We start from the raw sequence: 18,639 nt of genomic DNA, 5'->3' as shown, positions 1-18,639 counted from the left end.
TCTCTGTGCAGATCGAGGTGAAGAGCCATGCGAACGAGATAACCCTCACCGTGGATCAGAAAGTGTCTCTGGCCATTGCCATCTTCCCAAGCGTGGGGTCTGGATACCGACATGATCGACATGAGAATCGCCATGGGAGGCCTTCTGATCAATGAGTCCAGCTTGCTGAGGCCAGTGAGTTACTCACACACAGCTCTGTCTCCCCGGTGTGGGGCCCTCGGGTCTGTACGCTCAACATTGGTGGCCCAGTTTGGGTTTAATTTCACAACCTGTGTCGATATCAAGCTGGGGCGCGCGTTAAACAACGAGGGGGGGTGGTGGCGGGGCGGGGGGAACGGCAAGGATTGGTGTAAATTCGGAGAGGTGGATACTCAGCGAGATCTTGGTGTTCCCGTGCATCAAAGTAAGCATCCAGGTTCAGCAGGTGGTAAAGAAGGCAAGTGGTCTGTTGGCCTTCATAGCCTTGACATTCAATGGTGTAACCATCACTGAATCCCCACTATCAACATCCTGGGGGTTACCATCACTGAATCCCCCACTATCAACATCCTGGGGGTTACCATCACTGAACCCCCCACTATCAACATCCTGGGGGTTACCATCACTGAATCCCCCACTGTCAACATCCTGGGGGTTACCATCACTGAATCCCCCACTGTCAACATCCTGGGGGTCACCATCACTGAATCCCCCACTATCAACATCCTGGGGGTTACCATCATTGAACCCCCCACTGCCAACATCCTGGGGGTTACCATCACTGAATCCCCCACTATCAACATCCTGGGGGTTACCATCACTGAATCCCCCACTATCAACATCCTGGGGGTTACCATCACTGAATCCCCCACTATCAACATCCTGGGGGTTACCATTGACCAGAAACTGAACTGGACCCAGCCGTATAAACACAGTGGCTCCCAGAGCAGGTCAGAGGCTGGGAATCCTGCGGTGAGTAACTCACCCCCTGACTCCCCAAAGCCTGTCCACCATCTACAAGGCTCAAGTCAGGAGTGTGATGGAACACTCCCCACTCGCCTGGATGGAGCGGCTCCAACAACACTCAAGAAGCTCGACACCATCCAGGACAAAGCAGCCCCGCTTGATTGGCCCCCCATCCACAAACACCCACTCCCTCCACCACCGACGCTCAGTAGCAGCGTGTGTACCATCTACAAGATGCACCGCAGCGACTCACCAAGGCTCCTTAGGCAGCACCTTCCAAACCCACCACCACTTCCATCTAGAAGGACAAGGGCAGCAGATACCTGGGCTACCTGAAAGTTCCCCTCCGAGCCACTCACCATCCTGACTTGGAAATATATCGGCCGTTCCTTCGCAGTCACTGGGTCAAAATCCTGGAATTCCCTCCCTAACGGCATTGTGGGTCAACCCACAGCACGCGGACTGCAGCGATTCAAGATGGCGGCTCATCACCACCTTCTCAAGGGGCAACTAGGGATGGGCAATAAATGCTGGGCCCAGCCGGCGACGCCCAGGTCCCACCAATGAATAAAGAAAAATAGCGAAAGGATTTGAGTATCGGGATAGGGATGTTTTGCTGCAATTGTACAGGGCGTTGGTGAGGCCACACCTGGAGTATTGTGTGCAGTTCTGGTGTCCTTATCTGAGGAAGGATGTCCTTGCTATAGAGGGAGCGCAGCGAAGGTTTACCAGGCTGATTCCTGGGATGGCAGGTCTGTCACATGAGGAGAGACTAAGTTACATGGAAACATGTAGGGCCCAGTCTGCTCTGCTATTCATTTTGATCATGGCTGATCATCGAATTTAATATCCTGACCCCCCCCCTTCCCCCCCAATCCCTCGATCCCTTTAGCCCCAAGAGCTACATCTAATTTCAGACAGCATTGGTTAAGATTGTATTCACTGGAGTTTAGAAGAGAGGGGATCTCATAGAAACGTATAAAATTCTAACAGGATTAGACAGGGTAGATTCAGAAAGAATGTTCCCGATGGTGGGGGGAGTCCAGAACTAGGGGGTCACAGTTTGAGGATAAGGGATAAACCTTTTGGGACTGAGGTGGGGAGAAATTTCTTCACCCAGAGGGTGGTGAATGTGTGGAATTCACTCCCACAGAAAGTAGCTGAGGCCAAAACGTTGTGTGATTTCAGGAAGGAATTAGATTTCGCTCTTGGGGCTAAAGGGATCGAGGGATATGGGGGGGGGAAGGGGGGATCAGGATATTGGATTTGATGATCAGCCGTGAATTCATAATGAATGGTGGAGCAGGCTGGAAGGGCCGAATGGCCTCCTCCTGCTGCTAGTTTCTATGACGGGACAGGGGAGAGTATTTTATTTACACGGGCGGGTTGTTGTGGTCGGGAAGGCGTTGCCTGAAAGGGCAGCGGAAGCAGATTCAACCGGAACTTTCCAAAAGCAATTGGATAATAAGAGACGGGGGAAAGATTTGCAAAGCTGTGAGGGGGTGGGGGCGGAGGGGGGGGGGGGGGCGCGGGGGGGGGGCGGTGGTGGGAACGCAGAGTGGGAGTGGGGACTCGGAGCTAGAATTGGCGCAGTGGGTGAATGGTCTGCTCCTGCGCTGGGGACTCGGTGGTGAATTTTCTCCCAGGCTGGCGTTTGTGATCCAGGGCAGTTCCGAGATGGGGGTCTCTGCGAGTGGGGTCGGGGTGGGGGTTGGGGGGTGGGGGGGTGGGGGCGTGGGGGTGACGGACTTCCCGGGTGAGGTGACGAACCTTCCTCTCAATCCCATCCAGCTCAAACACCCATTGGACGCCTGTATCACAAACTGGAACTGGCTGCATCAGAACACTTCCTGGATCATGGACAAAGTGGCCCAGAACCCCAACCTGCAGTGTCCTGACAAGATCATGCCCGGATCCTTCTTCTCGGGAACGGGAATGGCTGTCTTCAGATGCAGCGGTAAGAGCCCCCCACCTTCGCCCAACCACCCCACACATCTCCCCCCCCAAACCTTCCCCTTGAGTCTCCCATTGGAAGGAGATGGGTTTTTTAATTCATTCCTGGGACATGGGCGTCACTGGGCTGGGCCAACATTTATTGCCCATCCCTAGTTGCCCTTGGAGGGCAGTTGAGAGTCAACCCCATTGGCTGTGGCTCTGGAGTCACATGTAGGCCAGACCGGGTAAGGACGGCAGATTTCCTTCCCTAAAGGAACCAGATGGCTTTTTCCGACAATGGGTCATCAGTAGATTCTTAATTCCAGATATTTTTTATTGAATTCAAATTCCACCGTCTGCCGTGGCGGGATTCGAACCCGGGTCCCCCAGAACATTAGCTGAGTTTCTGGATTAATAGTCCAGCGATTATACCACTAGGCCAATGTGAGGGATGGGGTGGGAATGTTTCTTCAGAAGGAATTCTTCAAAATTAAGCTAATGAAAATACAACAAAACTTACTCCAACTTATGAATCAAAGCAAGGGTTTAAAAATGAAACTTCATTACTCCAAACTTGGGGCCTCGCTCTGGGCCACTCCAAGCTCCCCACAATCCACCATAGTTCCTCATTTGTCATGAATCAGCTGGTCAGCTGACTATGACATCACTCTGTCATTGGTTCCATGGTTCACTGGGTCAGCTGACCCTCACATCCTGCTCCCATTGGTCACATTACATCCAATACAAAGTTGTCACTGGTTATATTCCAACAGGGAGGAAAGGGGTTGGGTGGGGGGGCTGTGGGTTGGGGGGGAATGGGTGAGCGATGGGGGAGTGGGGTGATGGTGGGGGGGTGTTGGTTGTGGGGGGAATGGGTGAGCGATGGGGGAGTGGGGTGATGGCGGGGGGTGTTGGTTGTGGGGGGGAATGGGTGAGCGATGGGGGAGTGGGGTGATGGTGGGGGGGCGTTGGTTGTGGGGGGAATGGGTGAGCGATGGGGGAGTGGGGTGATGGTGGGGGGGTGTTGGTTGTGGGGGGGTGGGAGAGCGATTGGGGAGTGGGGTGATGGTGGGGGGTGTTGGTTGTGGGGGGTTGGGAGAGAGATGGGGGGGTGTAGGTGGGGGTTTGCTGTTGGTTGTGGGGGGGGGGGTGGGAGAGCGATGGGGGAGTGGGGTGATGGTGGGGGGGGTGTTGGTTGTGGGGGGAATGGGTGAGCGATGGGCGAGTGGGGTGATGGTGGGGGGTGTTGGTTGTGGGGGGTTGGGAGAGTGATGGGGGGGTGTAGGTGGGGGGGGGTGCTGTTGGTTGTGGGGGGGGTGGGAGAGTGATGGGGGAGTATGGGGGGGCGTTGGTTGTGGGGGGGTGGGTGAGTGATGGGGGGGAGTGGGATGATGGTGGGGGGTGTTGGTTGTGGGGGGGGGGGTGGGAGCGTGATGGGGGAGTATGGGGGGGCGTTGGTTGTGGGGGGGTGGGTGAGTGATGGGGGGGGAGTGGGGTGATGGTGGGAGGGTGTTGTTTGTGGGGGAGTGGGGGGTGGGGGGGAGTGGGATGATGGTGGGGGGTGTTGGTTGTGGGGGGGTGGGAGAGTGATGGGGGGGAGTGGGATGATGGTGGGGGGTGTTGGTTGTGGGGGGGGTGGGAGAGTGATGGGGGAGTATGGGGGGGCGTTGGTTGTGGGGGGGTGGGTGAGTGATGGGGGGGGAGTGGGGTGATGGTGGGGGGGTGTTGTTTGTGGGGGAGTGGGGGGTGGGGGGGAGTGGGATGATGGTGGGGGGTGTTGGTTGTGGGGGGGTGGGAGAGTGATGGGGGGGAGTGGGATGATGGTGGGGGGTGTTGGTTGTGGGGGGGGTGGGAGAGTGATGGGGGAGTATGGGGGGGGTGTTGGTTGTGGGGGAGTGGGTGAGTGATGGGGGGGGAGTGGGATGATGGTGGGGGGTGTTGGTTGTGGGGGGGGTGGGAGAGTGATGGGGGAGTATGGGGGGGGTGTTGGTTGTGGGGGAGTGGGTGAGTGATGGGGGGGGAGTGGGATGATGGTGGGGGGTGTTGGTTGTGGGGGAGTGGGGGGTGGGGGGGAGCTGGTCTTCTCCCCGGATGTCCTGGGGCTGATACCTACCGCTCACCTCAACGGCGCAAAATAAAAGCAGATGCTTTGCACCTGATCCCATTGCTGCTTGTGGGATCATGCTGTGCACAAATTGGCTCCCGCAATTTCTACACCGCAACAGTGATTACTCTTCAGGGGAAAGTGTGGGGCATGGCGGGGGGTCGGGGGCGGGGGAGGGGTGGGGGAGGCTGAACCCTACATCGGCTGTGACACATTTTGAGGTGTCCATGAGGTCTTGGCCGGGGTTGTACGGGTGCACAGTGCGGTCGTTACCACGCCTTCTGGCTCAGACCCCCCAACACAACATGCGTCTGATTTGCCGTTTGCAGATATCCACAACGACACGGATCCCCAGAGCTGGTCTCTGAGCTTCTCAGTGCTGATACGTCCCAGGAAGCACAGTGGCCAAGTCATGGCCTTATTGACAGGAGACCACGACCCCCTTGTGAAGCTACACTTCACTCAGCAGGACAGACACGAGGTGGGTAACCCTTCCTGTAAACTCTCTCAGCGGGGTGGGGGGGGGGGGCGGGGCGGGGGCGGGGGTGGCGGGGGGGATGTGGGCACCACTAAAAGGGCCAGCATTTAGAAACAGAGAAACTAGAAGCAGGAGGAGGCCATTCGGCCCTTCGATCCTGCTTCACCATTCATTCTGATCATGGCTGATCATCAAATCCAATATCCTGATCCCTCTCCCCCCATATCCCTCGCTCCCTTTAGCCCCAAGAGCGATATCTAATTCCTTCTTGAAATCACACAACGTTTTGGCCTTTCTGTGGGAGTGAATTCCACACATTCACCACCCTCTGGGTGAAGACATTTCTCCTCACCTCAGTCTTAAAAGGTTTACCCCTTATCCTCAAACTATGACCCCTAGTTCTGGACTCCCCCCACCATCGGGAACATTCTTTCTGAATCTACCCTGTCTAATCCTGCTAGAATTTTATAAGTTTCTATGAGATTCCCCCTCTCACTCTTCCAAACTCCAGTGAATATAATCCTAACCCACTTAGTCTCTCCTCATTTGACAGACCCGCCATCCCAGGAATCAGCCTGGTAAACCTTCGCTGCGCTCCCTCTATAGCAAGGACATCCTTCCTCAGATAATGTCACCAAAAGTACACACAATACTCCAGGTGTGGCCTATCTTCAAAGACTATTTCCTCGGGTGGATGGAGCTATTACAAGGGGGTATAACTATAGGGTTCGTGGTGGGAGATATAGGAAGGATATCAGAGGTAGGTTCTTTACGCAGAGAGTGGTTGGGGTGTGGAATGGACTGCCTGCAGTGATAGTGGAGTCAGACACTTTAGGAACATTTAAGCGGTTATTGGATAGGCACATGGAGCACACCAGGATGATAGGGAGTGGGATAGCTTGATCTTGGTTTCAGATAAAGCTCGGCACAACATCGTGGGCCGAAGGGCCTGTTCTGTGCTGTACTGTTCTATCTATTGCTCCTTGAACTGCATAGACTATTTTCTAAAATGGGGAAGTGCTTAGGGAATCAGAAACACAAAGGGAGTTGGGAGTCATTGTTCAAGATTCTCTTAAGGTTAACGTGCAGGTTCAGTCGGCAGTTAGGAAGGCAAATGCAATGTTAGCATTCATGTCGAGAGGGCTAGAATACAGGAGCAGGGATGTGCTTCTGAGGCTGTATAAGGCTCTGGTCAGACCCCATTTGGAGTATTGTGAGCAGTTTTGGGCCCCGTATCTAAGGAAGGATGCGCTGGTCTTGGAAAGGGTCCAGAGGAGGTTCACAAGAATGATCCCTGGAATGAAGAGCTTGTCGTATGAGGAACGGTTGAGGACTCTGGGTCTGTACTCGTTGGAGTTTAGAAGGATGAGGGGGGGATGTTATTGAAACTTACAGGATACTGCGAGGCCTGGATAGAGTGGGCGTGGAGAGGATGTTTCCACTAGTAGGAAAAACTAGAACCAGAGGCACAACCTCAGGCTAAAGGGACGATCCTTTAAAACAGAGATGAGGAGGAATTTCTTCAGCCAGAGGGTGGTGAATCTGTGGAACTCTTTGCCTCAGAAGGCTGTGGAGGCCGGGTCATTGAGTGTCTTTAAGACAGAGATAGATAGGTTCTTGATTAATAAGGGGATCAGGGGTTATGGGGAAAAGGCAGGAGAATGGGGATGAGAAAAATATCAGCCTTGAGTGAATGGCGGGGCAGACTCGATGGGCCGAGTGGCCTCATTCTGCTCCTATGTCTTATGGTCTTATGAGCATCTCACTCGGTCATTTCAGAGGGCAGCTGAGAGTCAACCCCATTGGCTGTGGCTCTGGAGTCACATGTCTGCCAGACCGGGTAAGGACGGCAGATTTCCTTCCCTAAAGGGACATTAGTGACCCAGATGGGTTTTTCCGACAATTGATGATAGTTGTCACTGTCGGGGGTGGAGTTTTCCCGTCCCACCCACCACGGGAGTCGTAGCGGGCGGAGGGGGGGATGGACCATGCTGTTGACCTCGGGCAGGATTTTCCAGCTTTGGAGTCAGCGTGGTTGGAAAATCCCGCCCTGGTTTCCAATTCCAGTTTTTATCAACCAAATTTAAACTCCACCAGGCATTCGAACCTGGGTCCCTGGAGCACTAACATGGACCTCTGGGTTAATAGTCCAGTGACAATTCCACTGCACCACCATCTCCCAGTAAACCTGGAGAGGAAAGCCTCATTGAATGGTAGAGGGGACTAACTACCCTCCTTCTCACAGCAGAGGTACCCCAGACTGTCCCTCGCTTGTTGGTCGACTTCAGGGAGTGAGGGTGGCACATTGGTTAGGTATTAGCCATGCCAAATTGCCCCTTAGTGTCCAAAGATGTGCAGGTTAGGTATTAGCCATGCCAAATTGCCCCTTAGTGTCCAAAGATGTGCAGGTTAGGTGGATTGGCCATGCTAAATTGCCCCTTAGTGTCCAAAGATGTGCAGGTTAGGGGGATTGGCCATGCTAAATTGCCCCTTAGTGTCCAAAGATGTGCAGGTTAGGGGGATTGGCCATGCCAAATTGCCCCTTCGTGTCCAAAGATGTGCAGGTTAGGGGGATTGGCCATGCTAAATTGCCCCTTAGTGTCCAAAGATGTGCAGGTTAGGGGGATTGGCCATGCCAAATTGCCCCTTCGTGTCCAAAGATGTGCAGGTTAGGGGGATTGGCCATACCAAATTGCCCCTTAGTGTCCAAAGATGTGCAGGTTAGGGGGATTGGCCATGCTAAATTGCCCCTTAGTGTTCAAAGATGTGCAGGTTAGGTGGATTGGCCATGCTAAATTGCCCTTTCGTGTCCAAAGATGTGCGGGTTAGGTGGATTGGCCATGCTAAATTGCCCCTTAGTGTCCAAAGATGTTCATAGCTCCTTGAAAGTGGAGTCACAGGTGGACAGAGTGGTGAAGAAGGCATTCGGCATGCTTGGTTTCATCGGTCAGAACATTGAATACAGGAGTTGGGACGTCTTGTTGAAGTTGTACAAGACATTGGTAAGGCCACACTTGGAATACTGTGTACAGTTCTGGTCACCCTATTACAGAAAGGATATTATTAAACTAGAAAGAGTGCAGAAAAGATTTACTAGGATGCTACCGGGTCTTGATGGTTTGAGTTATAAGGAGAGGCTGGATAGACTGGGACTTTTTTCTCTGGAGCGTAGGAGGCTGAGGGGTGATCTTATAGAGGTCTATAAAATAATGAGGGGCACAGATCAGCTAGATAGTCAATATCTTTTCCCAAAGGTAGGGGAGTCTAAAACTAGAGGGCATAGGTTTAAGGTGAGAGGGGAGAGATACAAAAGTGTCCAGAGGGACAAATTTTTCACACAGAGGGTGATGAGTGTCTGGAACGAGCTGCCAGAGGCAGTAGTAGAGGCGGGTACAATTTTGTCTTTTAAAAAGCATTTAGACAGTTACATGGGTACGATGGGTAGAGAGGGATATGGGCCAAACGCGGGCAATTGGGATTAGTTTAGGGGTTTAAAAAAAAAGGGCGGCATGGACAAGTTGGGCCGAAGGGCCTGTTTCCATGATGTAAACCTCTATGACTAATACTCTATGACTCTATGGGTGGGTTAGGGGGGGATTAGCGGGATAAATAGGTGGGGTTACGGGGAAGGGGGCCTGGGTGGGATGCCCTGTCGGAGAGTTGGTGCTGACGCAATGGGCCCAGTGGCCCCTATCTGCACTGTAGGGAATCTATGAGTCGCTGTGGTCTGGAAGGCGCTGCATGAAGGGGGCGGAACTTTCATAAGGGGGATGACCGCCAAGTGACATTAACCAATCAGGGAAGGGAGCTTTTATTTGCTTTCCAATTAAGCCAGTAGGAAGCTGCGTTGCTGTGGTGGTGGGCATGTTGGCGATACAAAATGGCGGGTGCTGGGTGGGGTTGTGGGGGGGTGGGGTTGGGGAGGGGGTGGGGGGTGGGGTTGGGGGGAGGGTGGGGGTGGGGTTGGGGGGAGGGTGGGGGTGGGGTTGGGGGGAGGGTGGGGGTGGGGTTGGGGAGGGGGTGGGGGGTGGGGTTGGGGGGAGGGTGGGGGTGGGGTTGGGGGGAGGGTGGGGGTCAGAGGAAAGGGGATGCAATGGCAGCCATGTGAGGAAATCTCTAAGATTGGGACCAATCACAGTTGGCGATCTAATCCATGGATGTCCCAACACTCGGCGTTGCAGCTCCAACCCTGCAGGCCACTCTCCATTTCCCCCCGCGCTGACCAACCCCAGTCTCTGTTAACTCCTCAGAACTTCAAACTGATCCTGGGAGCCACCACGCTCATCGACATCCGTGGGCCCTCCAGGCTGTGCAATGGGCAAATCCTCAACATTACCATCACGGAGAGCGAGGCAACATTGCAAATCGGGGATCAGAGCGGGCATCAGAGCGTGGACGCCACCGCCTTCGCCGCCCTGAAAACATCCTGGTTCAAGAAAGACACCTTGCTGTTTCTAGGGAGCCTTCCAGGTAAGAACACAAAGAGTGGGAGGATTATAGGGTCTGGGAGACATTACAGAGATAGGGAGGGGTGTAGAGGGGCTGGAGGAGGTTACAGAGATAGGGAGGGGGTGTAGAGGGGCTGGAGGAGGTTACAGAGATAGGGAGGGGGTGTAGAGGGGCTGGAGGAGGTTACAGAGATAGGGAGGGGGTGTAGAGGGGCTGGAGGAGGTTACAGAGATAGGGAGGGGGTGTAGGGCCTGGAAGAGGTTACAATGATAGGGAGGGTTGTAGGTGCTGGAGGAGGTTACAGAGATAGGGAGGGGGTGTCGGGGCTGAAGAAGGTTACAGAGATAGGAAGGATTGTAGGGGCTGGAGGAGGTTACAGAGATAGAGAGGGGTGTAGGGGCTGGAGGAGGTTACAGAGATAGGGCGGAGGTGTAGGGGGCTGGAGGAGGTTACAGAGATAGAGAGGGGGTGTAGAGGGGCTGGAGGAGGTTACTGAGATAGGGAGGGGGTGTAGGGGGGCTGGAGGAGGTTACAGAGATTGGGAGGGGGTGTCGGGTCTGGAAGAGGTTACAATGATAGGGAGGGTTGTAGGTGCTGGAGGCAGTTACAGAGATAGGGAGGGGGTGTAGGGGGCTGGAGGAGGTTACAGAGATAGGGAGGGGGTGTAGGGGGCTGGAGGAGGTTACAGAGATAGGGAGGGGGTGTAGGGGCTGGAGGAGGTTACAGAGATAGGGAGGGGGTGTAGGGTCTGGAGGAGGTTACAGAGATAGGGAGAGGGTTGTAGGGGTTGGAGGAGGTTACAGAGATAGGGAGGGGGTGTAGAGGGGCTGGAGGAGGTTACAGAGATAGGGAGGGGGTGTAGGGGCTGGAGAAGGTTACAGAGATAGGGAGGCGGTGTAGGGGAGATGGAGGAGGTTACAGAGATAGGGAGGGGGTGTAGGGGCTGGAGGAGGTTACAGAGATAGGGAGGGGGTGTAGGGTCTGGAGGAGGTTACAGAGATAGGGAGAGGGTTGTAGGGGTTGGAGGAGGTTACAGAGATAGGGAGGGGGTGTAGGGTCTGGAGGAGGTTACAGAGATAGGGAGAGGGTTGTAGGGGTTGGAGGAGGTTACAGAGATAGGGAGGGGGTGTAGGGGTTGGAGGAGGTTACAGAGATAGGGAGGGGGTGTAGGGGGCTGGAGGAGGTTACAGAGATAGGGAGGGGGTGTAGGGGGCTGGAGGAGGTTACAGAGATAGGGAGGGGGTGTAGGGGAGATGGAGGAGGTTACAGAGATGGGGGGGGTGTAGGGGCTGGAGGAGGTTACAGAGATAGGGAGGGGGTGTAGGGGAGATGGAGGAGGTTACAGAGATAGGGGGGGGTGTAGGGGCTGGAGGAGGTTACAGAGATAGGGAGGGGGTGTAGGGGCTGGAGGAGGTTACAGAGATAGGGAGGGGGTGTAGGGGTTGGAGGAGGTTACAGAGATAGGGAGGGGGTGTAGGGGTTGGAGGAGGTTACAGAGATAGGGAGGGGGTGTAGGGGTTGGAGGAGGTTACAGAGATAGGGAGGGGGTGTAGGGGAGATGGAGGAGGTTACAGAGATAGGGAGGGGGTGTAGGGGCTGGAGGAGGTTACAGAGATAGGGAGGCGGTGTAGGGGAGATGGAGGAGGTTACAGAGATAGGGAGGGGGTGTAGGGGCTGGAGGAGGTTACAGAGATAGGGAGGGGGTGTAGGGGCTGGAGGAGGTTACAGAGATAGGGAGGGGGTGTAGGGGCTGGAGGAGGTTATAGAGATAGGGAGAGGGTTGTAGGGGTTGGAGGAGGTTACAGAGATAGGGAGGGGGTGTAGGGGTTGGAGGAGGTTACAGAGATAGGGAGGGGGTGTAGGGGTTGGAGGAGGTTACAGAGATAGGGAGGGGGTGTAGGGGCTGGAGGAGGTTACAGAGATAGGGAGGGGGTGTAGGGGTTGGAGGAGGTTACAGAGACAGGGAGGGGGTGTAGGGGCTGGAGGAGGTTACAGAGATAGGGAGGGGGTGTAGGGGTTGGAGGAGGTTACAGAGATAGGGAGGGGGTGTAGGGTCTGGGAGAGGTTACAGAGATAGGGAGGGGTCTAAGGGCTGGAGGAGGTTACAGAGATAGGGAGGGTTGTAGGGGGCTGGAGGAGGTTACAGAGATAGGGAGGGGTGTAGGGGCTGGAGGCAGTTACAGAGATAGGGAGGGGGTGTAGGGGGGCTGGAGGGGGTTACAGAGATGGGGAGGGGGGTGTAGGGGAGATGGAGGAGGTTACAGAGATAGGGAGGGGGTGTAGGGGCTGGAGGAGGTTACAGAGATAGGGAGGGGGTGTAGGGGCTGGAGGAGGTTACAGAGATAGGGAGGCGGTGTAGGGGAGATGGAGGAGGTTACAGAGATAGGGAGGGGGTGTAGGGGCTGGAGGAGGTTACAGAGATAGGGAGGGGGTGTAGGGGCTGGAGGAGGTTACAGAGATAGGGAGGGGGTGTAGGGGCTGGAGGAGGTTACAGAGATAGGGAGAGGGTTGTAGGGGTTGGAGGAGGTTACAGAGATAGGGAGGGGGTGTAGGGGTTGGAGGAGGTTACAGAGATAGGGAGGGGGTGTAGGGGTTGGAGGAGGTTACAGAGATAGGGAGGGGGTGTAGGGGTTGGAGGAGGTTACAGAGATAGGGAGGGGGTGTAGGGGAGATGGAGGAGGTTACAGAGATAGGGAGGGGGTGTAGGGGTTGGAGGAGGTTACAGAGATAGGGAGGGGGTGTAGGGGTTGGAGGAGGTTACAGAGATAGGGAGGGGGTGTAGGGGTTGGAGGAGGTTACAGAGATAGGGAGGGGGTGTAGGGGTTGGAGGAGGTTACAGAGATAGGGAGGGGGTGTAGGGGTTGGAGGAGGTTACAGAGATAGGGAGGGGGTGTAGGGGAGATGGAGGAGGTTACAGAGATAGGGAGGGGGTGTAGGGGCTGGAGGAGGTTACAGAGATAGGGAGGGGGTGTAGGGGCTGGAGGAGGTTACAGAGATAGGGAGGGGGTGTAGGGGCTGGAGGAGGTTACAGAGATAGGGAGAGGGTTGTAGGGGTTGGAGGAGGTTACAGAGATAGGGAGGGGGTGTAGGGGTTGGAGGAGGTTACAGAGATAGGGAGGGGGTGTAGGGGTTCGAGGAGGTTACAGAGATAGGGAGGGGGTGTAGGGGTTGGAGGAGGTTACAGAGATAGGGAGGGGGTGTAGGGGCTGGAGGAGGTTACAGAGATAGGGAGGGGGTGTAGGGGTTGGAGGAGGTTACAGAGATAGGGAGGGGGTGTAGGGTCTGGGAGAGGTTACAGAGATAGGGAGGGGTGTAGGGGCTGGAGGAGGTTACAGAGATAGGGAGGGTTGTAGGGGGCTGGAGGAGGTTACAGAGATAGGGAGGGGTGTAGGGGCTGGAGGCAGTTACAGAGATAGGGAGGGGGTGTAGGGGGGCTGGAGGGGGTTACAGAGATGGGAGGGGGGTGTAGGGGAAATGGAGGAGGTTACAGAGATAGGGAGGGGGTGTAGGGGCTGGAGGAGGTTACAGAGATAGGGAGGGGGTGTAGGGGTTGGAGGAGGTTACAGAGATAGGGAGGGTGTGTAGGGGTTGGAGGAGGTTACAGAGATAGGGAGGGTGTGTAGGGGCTGGAGGAGGTTACAGAGATAGGGAGGGGGTGTAGGGGTTGGAGGAGGTTACAGAGATAGGGAGGGGGTGTAGGGTCTGGGAGAGGTTACAGAGATAGGGAGGGGTGTAGGGGCTGGAGGAGGTTACAGAGATAGGGAGGGATGTAGGGGGCTGGAGGAGGTTACAGAGATAGGGAGGGGTGTAGGGGCTGGAGAAGGTTGCAGAGATTAGGGAGGATTGTAGGGGCTGGAGGAGGTTACAGAGATAGGGAGGGGGGTTGTCGGGGCTGGAGGAGGTTAGAGAGATAGGGAGGGGGTGTAGGGCTGGGGGAGGTCACAGAGATAGGGAGGAGGTGTAAGGGCTGGAGGCAGTTACAGAGATAGGGAGGAGTTTAGGGGGCTGGAGGAGGTTACAGAGATAGGGAGGATTGTAGGGGCTGGAAGAGGTTACAGAGATAAGGAGGGGTTTAGGTCGGCTGGAGGAAGTTACAGAGATAGGGAGGGGGTGTAGGGTCTCGAAGAGGTTACAATGATAGGGATGGTTGCAGGTGCTGGAGGAGGTTACAGAGATAGGGAGGGTTGTCGGGGGCTGGAGGAGGTTATAGAGATAGGGAGGGGTGTAGGGGCTGGAGGAGGTTACAGAGATAGGGAGGGGTGTAGGGGCTGGAGAAGGTTACAGAAAGAGGGAGGGGTGTCGGGGCTGGAGAAGGTTACAGAGATAGGGAGGATTGTAGGGGCTGCAGGAGGTTACAGAGATAGGGAGGGGGTGTAGGGTCTGGAAGAGGTTACAATGATAGGGATGGTTGTAGGGGCTGGAGGAGGTTGCAGAGATAGGGAGTGGTGGAGGGGCTGGAGAGGGTTACAGAGATAGGGAGGCGGTGTAGGGGCTGGAGGCAGTTACAGAGACAGGGAGGAGTGTAGGGTGCAGGAGGAGGTTACAGAGATAGAGAGGGGTGTAGGGGCTGGAGAAGGTTACAGAGATAGGGAGGGGTGTAGGGGCTGGAGAAGGTTACAGAGATAGGGAGGATTATAGGGGCTGGAGGAGGTTACATTGATAGGGATGGTTGTAGGGGCTGTAGGAGGTTAGAGAGATAGGGAGGGGGTGTTGGGTCTGGAAGGGGTTACAGAGATAGGGAGGGGGTGTTGGGTCTGGAAGGGGTTACAGAGATAGGGAGGTGGTGTTGGGTCTGGAAGGGGTTACAGAGATAGGGAGGTGGTGTTGGGTCTGGAAGGGGTTACAGAGATAGGGAGGTGTTGTTGGGTCTGCAAGGGGTTACAGAGATAGGGAGGCGGTGTTGGGTCTGGAAGGGGTTACAGATATTGGGAGCTAGTGTTGGGTCTGGAAGGGGTTACAGAGATAGGGAGTTGGTGTTGGGTCTGGAAGGGGTTACAGAAATAGGGAGGTGGTGTTGGGTCTGGAAGGGGTTACAGAGATAGGGAGGTGTTGTTGGGTCTGCAAGGGGTTACAGAGATAGGGAGGCGGTGTTGGGTCTGGAAGGGGTTACAGAGATAGGGAGTTGGTGTTGGGTCTGGAAGGGGTTACAGAGATAGGGAGGTGGTGTTGGGTCTGGAAGGGGTTATGGATAGGGTGGTAGTGTTGGGTCTGGAAGGGGTTACAGAGATAGGGAGGGGGTGTTGGGTCTGGAAGGGGTTACGGGTAGGGTGGTAGTGTTACAGATATTGGGAGCTAGTGTTGGGTCTGGAAGGGGTTACAGAGATAGGGAGTTGGTGTTGGGTCTGGAAGGGGTTACAGAAATAGGGAGGTGGTGTTGGGTCTGGAAGGGGTTACAGAGATAGGGAGGTGTTGTTGGGTCTGCAAGGGGTTACAGAGATAGGGAGGCGGTGTTGGGTCTGGAAGGGGTTACAGAGATAGGGAGTTGGTGTTGGGTCTGGAAGGGGTTACAGAGATAGGGAGGTGGTGTTGGGTCTGGAAGGGGTTATGGATAGGGTGGTAGTGTTGGGTCTGGAAGGGGTTACAGAGATAGGGAGGGGGTGTTGGGTCTGGAAGGGGTTACGGGTAGGGTGGTAGTGTTGGGTCTGGAAGGGGTTACAGAGATAGGGAGGGGGTGTTGGGTCTGGAAGGGGTTATGGGTAGGGTGGTAGTGTTGGGTCTGGAAGGGGTTATGGGTAGGGTGGTAGTGTTGGGTCTGGAAGGCGTTACAGAGATCGGGAGGTGGTGTTGGGTCTGGAAAGGGTTACGGGTAGGGTGGTAGTGTTGGGTCTGGAAGGCGTTACAGAGATCGGGAGGGGGTGTTGGGTCTGGAAAGGGTTACAGGTAGGGTGGTAGTGTTGGGTCTGGAAGGGGTTACAGAGATAGGGAGGGGGTGTTGGGTCTGGAAGGTGTTACAGAGATAGGGAGGTGGTGTTGGGTCTGGAAGGGGTTACAGAGATCGGGAGGGGGTGTTGGGTCTGGAAGGGGTTATGGGTAGGGTGGTAGTGTTGGGTCTGGAAGGGGTTACGGGTAGGGTGGTAGTGTTGGGTCTGGAAGGGGTTACGGGTAGGGTGGTAGTGTTGGGTCTGGAAGGGGTTACAGAGATAGGGAGGTGGTGTTGGGTCTGGAAGGGGTTACAGAGATCGGGAGGGGGTGTTGGGTCTGGAAGGGGTTATGGGTAGGGTGGTAGTGTTGGGTCTGGAAGGGGTTACGGGTAGGGTGGTAGTGTTGGGTCTGGAAGGGGTTACGGGTAGGGTGGTAGTGTTGGGTCTGGAAGGGGTTACAGAGATAGGGAGGTGGTGTTGGGTCTGGAAGGGGTTACGGGTAGGGTGGTAGTGTTGGGTCTGGAAGGGGTTACGGGTAGGGTGGTAGTGTTGGGTCTGGAAGGGGTTACAGAGATAGGGAGGTGGTGTTGGGTCTGGAAGGGGTTACAGAGATAGGGAGGTGGTGTTGGGTCTGGAAGGGGTTATGGGTAGGGTGGTAGTGTTGGGTCTGGAAGGGGTTATGGGTAGGGTGGTGTGGTGTGTACGAGGTTCAGTGACGGGGAAGTGAAGTATTTAGAAAGCCACAGCACAAACAGGCCCTTCGGCCCACAAGTTGCGCCGATCACATCCCCACCTCTAGGCCTATCTATAGCCCTCAATCCCATTAAATCCCATGTACTGATCCAGAAGTCTCTTAAAAGACCCCAACGAGTTTGCCTCCACCACCACCGACGTCAGCCGATTCCACTCACCCACCACCCTCTGAGTGAAAAACTTACCCCTGACATCTCCTCTGTACCTACCCCCCAGCACCTTAAACCTGTGTCCTCTCGTAGCAACCATTTCAGCCCTTGGAAATAGCCTCTGAGAGTCTACCCTATCCAGACCTCTCAACATCTTGTAAACCTCTATCAGGTCACCTCTCATCCTTCGTCTCTCCAGGGAGAAGAGACCAAGCTCCCTCAACCTATCCTCATAAGGCATGCCCCCCAATCCAGGCAACATCCTTGTAAATCTCCTCTGCACCCTTTCAATGGCTTCAACATCTTTCCTGTAATGAGGTGACCAGAACTGCGCGCAGTACTCCAAGTTTGTGCTTTGATGTTTTCCCACTCCAGCACTGGACAAATTGGGAGACGGCTGGTTCTATTACTGGGGATGTATGCAGGATATCCGAATCCAGGGAACCCAAATCGACTTCAACCAAGCCTACTTCAAAGACGACGGTGTCTCAGCTCATAACTGCCCCGCTCCGAAACAAAGGGATAAGAAAATCGGGAAGTAGGTTTGGAGACGGACCGTCCTCCCGTTAATTGGGGAAATCGCAGTGGGTCTCCAGGACACGTGGAACAAAACACTCGATCCCGGGATTAGTCTGGGTGGGGCTTGATTCAGTGGGCTAACACAATGGGCCGAGTGGCCACTTGCTGTAAACTTTCCTTCATTCTATGAACTCCACTTTTCCCCACCCCCCCCGCTCTCCTGCACCAACCCACCCCATGCCATCTCCTCCTCCCCCCCCACCTCACCCCTCTATCTGATTCTCTACCCTCCTCCCCCACCCCCCCCTGCCCCTGTACCTGCCTTCTTTCTCCCTCTATCCCCCTGCTGTACCACTTGGCAATAAACTCTTGCAAAATCGTCTCCTTTGTCCGAGGTGGTTATTTTTGTGGAGGCTACAGAAGGTGGTCTGGTTGGCAGTGACTGGTCGGGCGGTCCGATATCGGGAGGGTCTCTGGGCCCACCGTTACTGCGCCAGATCTTCGGACATAAAATGGCAGAAGTGGCCTCTGGAGGGGCTGAATGGCCACCTCATTTTTGTTTTAATTCATTCCTGGGACACGGGCGTCACTGGGCTGGGTCAGCATTCATTGCCCATCCCTCGCTGCCCTTGGAGGGCGGTTGAGAGTCAACCCCATTGGCTGTGGCTCTGGAGTCACATAGAACATAGAACAGTACAGCACAGAACAGGCCCTTCGGCCCACGATGTTGTGCCGAGCTTTATCTGAAACCAAGATCAAGCTATCCCACTCCCTATCATCCTGGTGTGCTCCATGTGCCTATCCAATAACCGCTTAAATGTTCCTCAAGTGTCTGACTCCACTATCACTGCAGGCAGTCCATTCCACACCCCAACCACTCTCTGTGTAAAGAACCTACCTCTGATATCCTTCCTGTATCTCCCACCACGAACCCTATAGTTATGCCCCCTTGTAATAGCTCCATCCACCCGAGGAAATAGTCTTTGAACATTCACTCTATCCCTTCATCATTTTGTAAACCTCTATTAAGTCTCCCCTCAGCCTCCTCCGCTCCAGAGAGAACACCCCTAGCTCCCTCAACCTTTCCTCATAAGACCTACCCTCCAAACCAGGCAGCATCCTGGTAAATCTCCTCTGCACTCATTCCAGCGCTTCCACATCCTTCTTATAGTGAGGTGACCAGAACAGCACGCAATATTCCAAATGTGGTCTCACCAAGGTCCTGGACAGTTGCAGCATAACATGTAGGCCAGACCGGGTAAGGACGGCAGATTTCCTTCCCGAAAGGGAACCAAATGGGTTTTTCCGACGATGGGTCATCAGTAGATTCTCAATTCCAGATATTTTTTATTGAATTCAAATTCCACCGTCTGCCGTGGCGGGATTCGAACCCGGGGTCCCCCAGAAACATTCGCCGAGTGGATGACAAGAACCTCTGCTCCTGCT

General features: G+C 55.0%; 1 protein-coding gene across 1 annotated transcript; it reads left to right on the top strand.

The window, feature by feature from the left end:
• Positions 1 to 99: 99 nt before the first annotated feature.
• On the top strand, positions 100 to 17,324 carry LOC144481609 (vitamin K-dependent protein S-like). Its single transcript, XM_078200747.1, has 5 exons — positions 100 to 174; positions 2,737 to 2,902; positions 5,314 to 5,465; positions 9,713 to 9,932; positions 17,050 to 17,324. Exons 1-5 carry the CDS (start codon positions 112 to 114, stop codon positions 17,214 to 17,216), a joined length of 768 nt encoding a protein of 255 aa, XP_078056873.1. The 5' UTR covers positions 100 to 111; the 3' UTR covers positions 17,217 to 17,324.
• The last annotated feature ends 1,315 nt before the right edge of the window (positions 17,325 to 18,639 follow it).

Source organism: Mustelus asterias, chromosome 31 (assembly GCF_964213995.1).
Source record: "Mustelus asterias chromosome 31, sMusAst1.hap1.1, whole genome shotgun sequence".
In the NCBI taxonomy this organism is placed as follows: Eukaryota; Metazoa; Chordata; class Chondrichthyes; order Carcharhiniformes; family Triakidae; genus Mustelus; species Mustelus asterias.
This window is presented reverse-complemented; position numbering and strand designations above follow the sequence as displayed.

What these genes read in the sequence shown, in the direction of transcription:
- LOC144481609 (XM_078200747.1), top strand. Translation starts at nt 112, where the DNA reads ATGATCGACATGAGAATCGCCATGGGAGGCCTTCTGATCAATGAGTCC. An exon ending in GGCTGTCTTCAGATGCAGCG is followed by an intron (nt 2,903 to 5,313) that starts GTAAGAGCCCCC and finishes TGCCGTTTGCAG; the next exon opens with ATATCCACAACGACACGGAT. An exon ending in GTTTCTAGGGAGCCTTCCAG is followed by an intron (nt 9,933 to 17,049) that starts GTAAGAACACAA and finishes TTCCCACTCCAG; the next exon opens with CACTGGACAAATTGGGAGAC.